The sequence below is a fragment of the Pseudochaenichthys georgianus genome, chromosome 10, assembly GCF_902827115.2.
Source record: "Pseudochaenichthys georgianus chromosome 10, fPseGeo1.2, whole genome shotgun sequence".
NCBI classification, from domain to species: Eukaryota; Metazoa; Chordata; class Actinopteri; order Perciformes; family Channichthyidae; genus Pseudochaenichthys; species Pseudochaenichthys georgianus.
In genome coordinates, this window is record NC_047512.1 from 1,163,203 (window position 1) to 1,174,564 (window position 11,362).

The 11,362-nt window shown below is 40.9% G+C and overlaps 1 protein-coding gene across 1 annotated transcript; it reads left to right on the forward strand.

Annotated features, from left to right (window-relative positions):
- The first annotated feature begins 3,467 nt into the window (after window positions 1–3,467).
- LOC139434728 (zinc finger protein ZFP2-like) lies at window positions 3,468–6,691 on the forward strand. Its single transcript, XM_071204708.1, has 2 exons — window positions 3,468–3,502; window positions 4,714–6,691. Exons 1-2 carry the CDS (start codon window positions 3,468–3,470, stop codon window positions 6,467–6,469), a joined length of 1,791 nt encoding a protein of 596 aa, XP_071060809.1. The 3' UTR covers window positions 6,470–6,691.
- The last annotated feature ends 4,671 nt before the right edge of the window (window positions 6,692–11,362 follow it).

Consider the following 11,362-nt stretch of genomic DNA (forward strand, 5'->3'; position numbering starts at 1 on the left):
CGCCAGCAGGGGGGCCATGGCCACCCTGATATACTTGTTGGCCCCCCCACCACACACACCGCCTCGCCAGTCACGTATGCGTAGTAGTTTATCTGATATTTAACAACGAATACACAGCCAGCGAGTCAATTGATTTGAGCTTCCAACACTCATACTGCAGCCCCTCCCTCTCCCTCTGCTACCATGGTAACACTCTGATACTCAGCGCACCAGTCTGATACTCCCCCCTGGCGTCAGGCAGGCGGAGCTCCTCTGCCTGCAAATTTAATTTGTTGATATATATATATATTTTGATTAAATTTCATTGTGCCTGAGATATATTTTATATTATTATTCAAATGATAATTTTAAACTATATAATACATTATTTAGCTTCAGGGAAGAACAACAATATTTATGTTGTTTTAGTTAGTTTTTAGTCGGATACTTTAACGTGACGCACAACACAAGTGACGAGTAACTGACACGGCACAAAAAAAGTATCTCGGAATTCTTTCTCACTAAAAACGCTAAATCTGCTAAAAAGATTGAAATAGAAGATGCAGGGGCAGCCCAGATAACAAAAAGACACTGGGCCGGATCTGGGCTGCACCTAGCAGACGATCTGGCCCGGATCCGCCAAACGGACTCGGTCCGTTGTCCAAACGCACATCGGCCCGAAACTGGATCGGATCCGCAAAACGGATCTGCGGCAGATATGGGCCAACACTGGTCCAACGTTAAGTACTTTTCAATAGCTTAGAGCTAGGCAAGCGAAATTAAGGAGGATCTGTGTAAATGATGAACAACATGTGATGGTGTTTAACACGTCTGCAGTTTACTAAGTAAATCCTCAGATTATGTTTGGCATTGGGTAATGTGCTGTGACCATAGCAAACAAACTAACTATCATGGTGGTGGTATTTACTTCAGACACTGTTACTTTACTCAAGGTATCAGAAACATAAAATAACAATATACAAGTCGAGATGTTTGCTGTATACGTGAACATGAAACTTTATTAAAACATGAACTGTAAAAACAAAAACAAAAAGAAACAAAAAGGATAAAATAATTAATATTGTCGATCGGGGACGGGCAGTGTATCCTGGCTTTGACGTCTCCTCTCCTGGCGGCCCCCTTCCCTGTTGCTTGCCAGGTTAAACTAGCGAATGGTATTCTGGGATATGTCTGCATCCATCGCTGCACTCGTTATAGCGCATGTGCGCACTGCACCTATTGTAAAACAAACACACAAAATAAGTTCTTACACTGTTCTAATACTGCTAGATCAGGGGTCTCCAACCTTTCTTCACCTGAGAGCTACTTTGAAAAAATGAAAGTGGCCAAGAGCTACTTGCATCGCATCGCTTACATTAATTCACATGGCACTCATCAGTTGAATTAAGCTACTTTTGTACACGTGTGAAATTGCAATACCTAAACCTTATTTAAAATCTTAACTTCACATCAAGGTCCAAGAAAACGACAATTTCTCACATATTATTATGGCCCACATAGTAAATACATCGCCTTAATCACCACCTTGCAAGCATCTTATGGCACATGTGTAAAATAAGTGCATTCACTCTTTTTTACAGTCAGTGAGATGAATGGCGCTGCATGGAGTCCACCATAGAGGTGTATGCTGGAGTGTACCCACTTAGGTTCACTCTAATAGTCATTTAAATGTCCATCAGTCGGTCTTGTTCTGTATTTAGATTTCATGACATTCATGTCAGAAAAAGCTGCTTCACAAAGGGATGTATACAGAACCACATAAAGCAGACATGTTCAGTGCTGCTTGGTGAATGTTCTTAGGGTTTTCTGGGTCTATAAGGCTCCAGAAATGTTGTGAGTTTTGCTGAGACTTAAGCTGAACATTATTTTGGAGATTTATAACCTCCGTCTCCACAGACACTGAACAGTTCAGCCATCTTTTCTTCTTCTTCGTCTAGCTGCAGCTTCTTGCAACGGTCTTCTGTTAAAAAAAGGACACTGAATGTCCTGAATGTGGCATCACACACATGGCTTGAGTTTGAACACAGCAGACAACAGGAGTATTTACAACAGCATTATAAAAACAAAAATAGTGCATGTGGGTGCATTCTCTGTCTTACTGTTGCATAAATCCCATGAATGTATGAGATTAAGTTAGCTTCATCATATCTCAATCAGTGATTAAGTGAATAATAAAGTTTCTATCGGGTCACTGTCAGCCATTAGGGGAGGGGGCGGGGTTTGGAGGAACGGAGAGGAGACGGTGATCGCGGAAGCTTTCCTCCTGCCTTCACAAACTTTACATACGTATTTAGCAACTGAAAATAGCAAGAGGACATTCATACTCTGCAATCCAAGACTTGATTGAATCCACCAAAAACCTGACCTGACGATAACGAGTGTTTTTCAAAAACACAAATCCCTCCCCGTGTGTCTCTGAGCCGCAGCGACGCGGCCTGACTCAGAGCGGGTCATTCTGCCGTTGGTTCTGACTGGTGCTGCTGGAGAAAGCAGACCGCTCCGTGTGTGGTGTCGCTGTGCCGCTGTCACATCTGCTCCTTGATCTCTGCGTCACCGACCAATTTTATATTTGTGTGACAGAAAACAATTCTAAAAATAAAAACACTTTATTGTCCGGCCGCGGCCGAAAAATCAAGAAGCAACGTTACTACACTATAATCGAGCGGCGAGCTACCGAAAAGCTGCCCGCGAGTCATTTTCTCGTGCTTCATCCAAAAGGACAGGAGGATGGACTTTGTGTTTAAGTGATTTGATCATCAAAGGTAGGCCCAAGTCATTTTCAATGTGGGCCGCCGTGCCGACTTAATTGATTTGTAATTGTTACTTGGCTGTGAGTGCCCTGTCATGATAGGTGTTTATATAAATGGTGTTTTGTGTGGTAGAGGGTCACTGTCATTGATGGGTTTTGCACCCCGGGCCGCTGTTTTTATATTCCGCTGAAGTATACGCTGTGACGTAATAACTAGAGATGTCCCGATCACGTGATCGGGGCCGATCACGTGATTTTCAAAAGATCGGAATCGGGAGAAAAAAATCGGGGATCGGGATTTTTTATTTTATTTTATTTTTATAAAATATTTGTATTTTATTTCATGTTACAAAACAACACAACATCATGTATGTGTTGAAAGCATAGGTATAAAAGTCACGGCTCGCCACTGGTACATCAATACAAACATTTAAAATGATTTGGCTTATATAAACCTTCCCACACCAGTGTTGCCTTCACCTTTTTTTAAGACTTAGAACAGTAAAATGCAACTTCGCCTTCATTTGCTTTAAACAATTTATTTATATACTTATACCGTGTGTGCCGTGGGATTTTGTGACAACCATACATTATTATTGCAATATACTACACAAAAATTATTATTTTTTAATTTACTATATCAGTACTTTGCAGGTTTGTATGTACGTAATCTGTGCGACTTGCACGTCCACATCTCCACGTGCAGCGCTGCATAAACATGGCTGAGTCAGCGATAACTTTCGAGGGGTGGAGGTATGCCCATTATTTTGAGTTCGTCCGAAGAATAGGTGCAAACTGTGTCCAGGCCAGAAGCTGTTATCCACTGCTGTGAACACCATGTCAAACCTCAACAAACACCTGCAAAGAACACAAGCTTTTTTGTTTATATCACATAGTCTGTTCTTCTTCTCTGTCTTCCGGTTGTTGCCTGTTTTGAATTACAAATACACACTACTGCCGCCTGCTGGTAAGGAAAGTTATTTCCACTCATGCATGCGCAGTTCGTACGTGCTCGGCGAGTAAAGTAACGAGTTACTTTATGTAGATAGTAACGAATTATTGTAATATTTAATTTTTTTTTTTAAGTAATATGAAATATATTACTTTTTTCTAGTAACGACCCCATCTCTGGAGTTGGCGTTCTCTACTCTGATTTACATGAAGAACAACAGGAGGTCACAGCTCTCTGTTGAACAGGACTTGCGAGTGGCCCTCTCCTCAGTGCCACCAAGGATAACAAAATTCTGCGCGCCCCGACAGGCACATGTATCTCAATAATTTGTCCGCAAAATATTTACAATAGCACATGTTTCAATGCTGATTGCTGAAATGTTACATTTATAATTTGTAGTTCAGGACCATGGACAATGCAGCTTCCTTGCATTGACAGTTCTCTGTGCTGAATTTCTGCTGAGTTTCCTTTGCCTCATTTTTAATTTTGTGACCTGTCTGGTTTAAATTAGTGTGTTGCTGCTTTGATGAAGTCTAATTTGATAAAGTTTCAAATTAATTTCTGAAATATTTCGTTAATAAATATTTCATGAGTAATATAGTTGTCTTTGTCATATTTTATTTGGCATTAGTAAATAATTATGCACATTTACAGATATTTTACATGATATAAGTGATAACACGTGTTATAAGGGCTATTTTGCACAATAGGTGTGCCTTGAGAATTGTACTTGTTCTTTGGTGTAGCTTGGGCACAAACAGTTTGGGAACCACTGCATTAGCCAACACACCCACATATGTTCCAGATGTCGAAAGGTCATTATCTCATGACCTCTTTAGGTGTAATTCATACCCTGTCAGGATATGAACCACATAACTAACAATACTTAACTGTATTATCCTGAGGAGGGCCTCTTTGCACTTCCGCTCACCCCTAATAATTGCGGAAAAGAGGATGGGCCTCTCTTCTCTGGAAACTGTAATTCAATAACATACCTAATTATATTGACTAGGTCCAAGACTGATATAACAGTGTGTTTCCTGTTTCCTGCAGATGTCCAGCAGCTGGTGGTGGTTAAAGAAGAGTCTCTCCCTGACCAACAGGAGTGGAGCTCCAGTCTGGACCAGGAGGAACCAGATTCCCCCCCACACATTAAGCAGGAACAGGAGGAACTCAGGATCAGTCAGGAGGGAGATCAGCTTCAGGAGCTGGAGGAGGCAGATATCACCAAGTCCACTTTCACTCCTGACCCTGTGAAGAGTGAAGATGATAAAGAGAAACCTCAGTCCTCACAGCCTCATCAAAGACAAACTGATCACATGGAAACAGAAGCTGATGGAGATGACTGTCAAGGATCAGAACCAGCCAGGAACTCAGATCCAGAGAGCAGTTTACAACCAAAGACTGAGGACCACACTGGAGACTCTTCTGAAGACACTGATGACTCTTCTGAACCTGACGCTGAACACAGTGCTGATTGGAAGGAGACCAGAGAACCTGCCTCAGGCTCAAACTCACTGAAAAATAGACAAGAATCATTTAGTGATCCCCGACGTAGTGTTGAAAAGAAACCATTCAGCTGCTCAGTCTGTAAAAAAGCTTTTAGATATAGAAGAGATCTAAATCAACACATGAGAATCCACACAGGAGAGAAACCCTTTCGGTGCTCAGTTTGTGAGAAAGCTTTTTCAGTGAATACAAATTTAAAGACACACATGAGAATCCACACAGGAGAGAAAGCACACATCTGCTCAGTCTGTATGAAAGCTTTTTCACTGAGTAGAAATTTAAAGACACACATGAGAGTCCACACAGGAGAGAAACCATTCAAATGCTCAGTCTGCAACAAAGCTTTTTCACGGAGTGAAAATGTACAGGAACACATGAAAGTCCACACAAGAGAGAAAGCACACAGCCGCTCAGTCTGTAAGAAAGCTTTTTCACACAGTGAAAATGTAAAGGAACACATGAGAGTCCACACAGGAGAGAAACCATTCAAATGCTCAGTCTGTAAGAAAGCTTTTTCACAAAGTGAAAATGTAAAGGAACACATGAAAGTCCACACAAGAGAGAAAAAACACAGCTGCTCAGTCTGTAAGAAAGCTTTTTCACACCTTGGACATTTAAAGACACACATTAGAGTCCACACAGGAGAGAAACCATTCAAATGCTCAGTCTGTAAGAAAGATTTTTCTCGGAGTGGAAGTTTAAAGGAACACATGATAGTCCACACAAGAGAGAAAGCACACAGCTGCTCAGTCTGTAAGAAAGCTTTTTCACGCAGTGGAAATCTAAAGGAACACATGATAGTCCACACAAGAGAGAAAGCACACATCTGCTCAGTCTGTAAGAAAGCTTTTTCACAGAGTGGACATTTAAAGACACACATGAGAATCCACACAGGAGAGGAAATATACAGCTGCTCAGTTTGTAAGAAAGCTTTTACACTGAGTGGAAGTTTAAAGACACACATGAGAGTCCACACAGGAGAGAAAGCACACAGCTGCTCAGTCTGTAAGAAAGCTTTTTCACGGAGTGGAAATTTAAAGGAACACATGAGAGTCCACACAGGAGAGGAAATATACAGCTGCAATGTTTGTGACAAAAGATTTAAATGGCATAATCGTCTCAAAAGGCACAAGTGTGTTGGTCGTCAGTCCTCACAGCTTAATGAAATTCAAACTGAGGATAACGGAGAGGCAGAGCCTCCAATCAGCAGCTCAGCTGAACACATGGAAACTGAAGCTGATGGAGAGGACAATGAATAAGTCTTATGACAGTTCACACATGAGAGAAATCTGTCTGACTGGATTAACATTGTTGTACAACATCCATATAAGCAGGGGTGCACATAACTGGTACGCAGGTTGCTGTTAACGTTGGGCTGTACAACGGAATTGTGCCAAAACTACACCAACCAGCTCCCTTCACTGGAGAACTGCGCTTAAACCGCTGATCACAATGCTCACGCTCTGTGGTCACGAAGTACTCCACTGCCCCCCCCCCCCCCCCCCCATCGACTTTCCTGAAGTACTCCACTAGCACCCCCCCCCCCCTCACCCCCGTTGACGTTCGCGATACAGAGGGCTTCATCAAATAACTTTGAGTGGAGCCAGAAGTTGGAGTACCAAACACTGACTCCAGGTACTCATCTGAGTACCTCACTGAGAAAGTTATGTGCACCCCGGCATATAAGACTTAAATGAACTCCATCTTTATCAACATAAGTGGACAATATGTTTAATGTTTTTGTCATTCTGATTTATACGTTAACCACTGACTGTTGATGAACCATTTTATTTGGATTGAGGGCTCCAAGTTTCCATATAAGATGATTTGATGTATTGTTCTTTATTTCTAAATGTTTTGTATCATTGCTATCCTGTTAATGAGCCCTGTTTTACATAAATGTACCTGTTATCGGAGTGTTTTTGCTTCTGTAACTGTAAGGGAATACATTTTCCTATTTTGTATCCTGATGACCTAATGCCGTTACATGTAATACGTTACTCCCTAAGCCTGTTTTCACCCATCTGCAACCGATTCGCTAATAATCACAAATGTTCATTTCTTTGACCCCTTGACTCCACTATTTCTTGTTTAATAATCGTTGCATCTCCTTAGGACCAAGTTCCTGTGTCCTGCCTTTCACCTGCTGATCACCCACTGCTCATTTAAGGTGGACTGACCTTTACAATGGACCAGCTAGTCTTGGTGTCTTAATGCAAACGTTTTGTAAAATGACACTAGACCAAAAACGTGCTGTTGGGCTGTGTGCTCTCTGCAGGACGGTGTCTGTTCTCAAAGATTGTTTATGGTATGAGAGCTTCACTCTGTTTTTGTTGTCCAAACGACACCAACAGAGCGATACTTCTTCTTTCCAGCAGATGGCATAAATGTTACATCATCCACATATTAATGATTAAAAACAGCAATGTGTGAGATATGGCTGGTAATTGACTCACAATCTCAACAGAATGTGAAGAGGTTACAGTCTTGCAGTTATGTCCAAGATGTTGTTTTTATTTGTTGTAAGAGATAATAAGGATTGATGCAGGAAATAACCAGAAGATAGTCTGGATAGAGCCTTCAAAGAACCAGAAAGGGTTTTGAAGATTATCAGGGATATAGAAAGAATACAAATATTACAAATTAGTATACTTTTTGCGGTGTTAACATCTAAATACCAAATGTAAAAGTACTCATTTATTAATAAATCATATTTATTGTTATAATTATGTATTTATCAATTTGTTCATCACTTTAATATTCAAGCTGATAAAGTTGGAGCTATTTTTAATAACATTATTGGCTATGCTGCTTGCTAGTTTATTTTTTGTTGAAATACGAAATAATTTACGAGTTGATTTTATTTTGTACAAAAATCTGAATCTGTAAAATAAGCTTTAAAATAAAAAAAATTGTGCCACAATTGTCATCTGAGATATAATCTTCAGGTGTTAAGTAGCAGAAAACAATTATATAATAAACAATTCGGTATAGTGTAAGTTCCTCGAGTAAATAATACAGCAATTGAAGTGTGTACATGTAGAAGAATATACCATGAATCGTCCCACAGAGGGGAAATGTACATTCTGCATTTCACCTATCCTAGTGTTAGGAGCAGTGGGCTGCCATATGTACTGCCCGGGTATCGGTGTCGTCAAAGGTGCCTTGCTCAGGGACACATCGGTTGCACTTGGTCTTTCGGGGACTCGTACCGGTGACCTTCCGTTTCCCAAGCCAAGTCCCTATGGACTTCGGTGCTGGACGAAGTATTCCTGGATCACATCAGTTACCCATTAGCCGCGTTCACACTGCGTACTTTGTACTTGGTGCCCAGCACTTATTACCCCAGGGCACTAAGTACCAATCGCGTTCACACTGGAGTACTTTTCCCTGAGGTAAGATTACGCAAATGAGCCGCTGACGTCACTTCGTCTTCTTCTGCTTTGGGTTTACTGGCAGGCTGCAAACAACTTCACGGCTTATACTGCCGCCCGAAGTCCCTGGCCGGATGTCCCCGGAGTTGGGGACAGCCTTCCGAGTAAATCGCTAGAATGCCGACACCTCCTCATCACTCCATCGCTTCCATGTTTTTTTTTTGTTGCCATAAGTTATTCTCTCTCCGTTGGTGCGCGGGGATAATGCTAATGCTAATGCCACAATACAATGGAGGCTTCACAAAAACTTTTCAGAGTTTTACGGGGCGTGGTTTGCAATTCGCCCAGCCAATCAGAACTTGGGCACTTTCCCCCCCAGGATAGTACCACCTCTCTAGCAGTCAAAGGGGGTAAAAGTTCCCTGCACTAAGTACTCTTTTTGGTGTGAACGCAATATAAGGGGTACTAACGGAACTAAAAGGGAAAAGTACTTCGTTGTGAACACGGCAATTGAGGATGTTTGAACCCAAGCCAATACAGTGCAGACGATGTTGTAAGTTTGGTCACAGTTCTTTGATCTGAAGACATGCCTTGGTGATTTGTGGCAAATATAGGGATAAGTTGTGCAGAGGTAAAAACTGAGAAGGAACCAAAGTATAGTCAGTGTGGGGGGAATCACAAAGCATGGCGATCAGATTGTCCAAAGAGAGAGATTAAAATAACCAAGAATAGGTCCAACAAAACAATGCATGAGGAAGAAGAACCAAAGCAAGGGAATTGTTGGAGCCATAATGTATCTTGTTTGTTTTAATTTTATCCGCACAAGCTGAATGTATAATTCAGTTCCAACATTGAACAGAGGATGGAGCATTCAATTTATGAGTGCATATAAGTAATCACCGGGTGATCAGATTCAGGTGTGTGGGACGGAAGCAAACAGTGTTTTGAGTGTCTGGAGAAGCCCTGTCAAGATGAGCTGAGTTAAACCTGTTTGTATTCAGCGTGACTGGCATGCATATTGAACACAAAAGAAATGGATCGATACTAGATTGAAAGATACACGACTCGTATGGACATTGTTTTATCGTCTGGAACACGCGTCAGAACAAAGTTCTCCCGTTCCCATCCCTCAGTGGCTTGAGTATAGATTAGGTTAAATAGTCACTACAGGTAGAGTTGAGAAAATAGGGAGTGTAAAGCAGGTAGGAGTCATGAGGAATATTGGTGTGTCTGTCCATGGGGATCAACTGTGCTGCTGAGGAAGAAAGAAAGTCGGGAAGAACCAAAATAGTTGTTGATGCCGTAAGAAAGTTTCTGACAATGGTGGGAGTTGTATTGGAGAGGAAGTACAGCGGCTGCTGAGAGAGACTTTCATGTCCTCTCAGAGCAATGATATTAGTTGGCTAGTTACTCGAGATAAGAGGTTAACATGGGAAGCTGTATTATGTTAATTTATTTTCCCTTTCTCCTATATTAGTATTTTCCGTTATCAGAGATAGCAAAAGTACATACATCCTTTACTCAAGTAGAAGTACAGATACTCGTCTTTAAAAATACTCTTGTAGAAGTACTGACTAAACTTCTTGACTCAAGTAAAAGTAAAGAAGTATGAGCTTTGAAATGTACTTAAGTAAAAAGTACCCATAACTAGCTGCGGTTTTAAAGAGTACCTGACCTCCCTTTATATTAATAGAACAATAATGTCATTGTTAGCTAATGAATGTTTCCATGCTGAACAACGGCAACATGACAACGTTTTCATTGGTCCCTCTTCTTTAGAGAAGACCACGAAATGATGGATACACGGATCGTGTTCAAATCAATAGGCACGCATCGACTCTAAATAATAATGATCACTCCATTAAACACACATTCAAACTAAAGGAACCAGCCTGTTGTAAGAAGTAGAAAGTACAGGTATTTGTGTTCAACATGTAAGAAGTAGAAAGTACAGGTATTTGAGTTCAACATGTAAGAAGTAGAAAGTACAGGTATTTGAGTTCAACATGTGAGAAGTAGAAAGTACAGGTATTTGTGTTCAAAATGTAAGAAGTAGAAAGTACAGGTATTTGTGTTCAACATGTAAGAAGTAGAAAGTACAGGTATTTGTGCTCAACATGTAAGAAGTAGAAAGTACAGGTATTTGGGTTCAAAATATAAGATGTAGAAAGTACAGGTATTTGTGTTCAAAATGTAAGAAGTAGAAAGTACAGGTATTTGAGTTCAAAATGTAAGAAGTCAAAGTAAAAAGTCATCAGAAAAATGTGGAGTCAAGTACTGATACCAGAAAGATGTACTTAAGTACAGTCATGGCCGTATCCAAGGCCGGATTAGTACCTCCAGGGGCCCCTGGGCACTGAGAGACAGTGTTGGGCAAGTTATGTCCAAAATGTAATACATTACATATGACTTATTACTGTCTTTTTTATGCAATAAGTTACATTACAATATTACTGTCTCTGAAATGTAATGAGTTACACTACTTTTATATTACTTTTGCGTTGCTTTCACCAAAATAACCCCAAAATAATGGCTAGGTATTTTAAATGCTAAAATGTAGTTTAGTGCAGCAACTGTGTAGCAAGGGCGCCAGAAGCGGGGTGGCCAGGGGGCTATTGCCCCCCCACTTTTCAGCCCTGCCCCACATTTTCGCAGCAGCGGATGCTGCGGAACACTGTACAAATCCCGTTTCAATAATTCCCCTCTACTCTGAAGTCGCATCTAAAACGCGATCTGATTTAGCTGTGTATATTTTGTTATATTCAATCTCATTAGCTA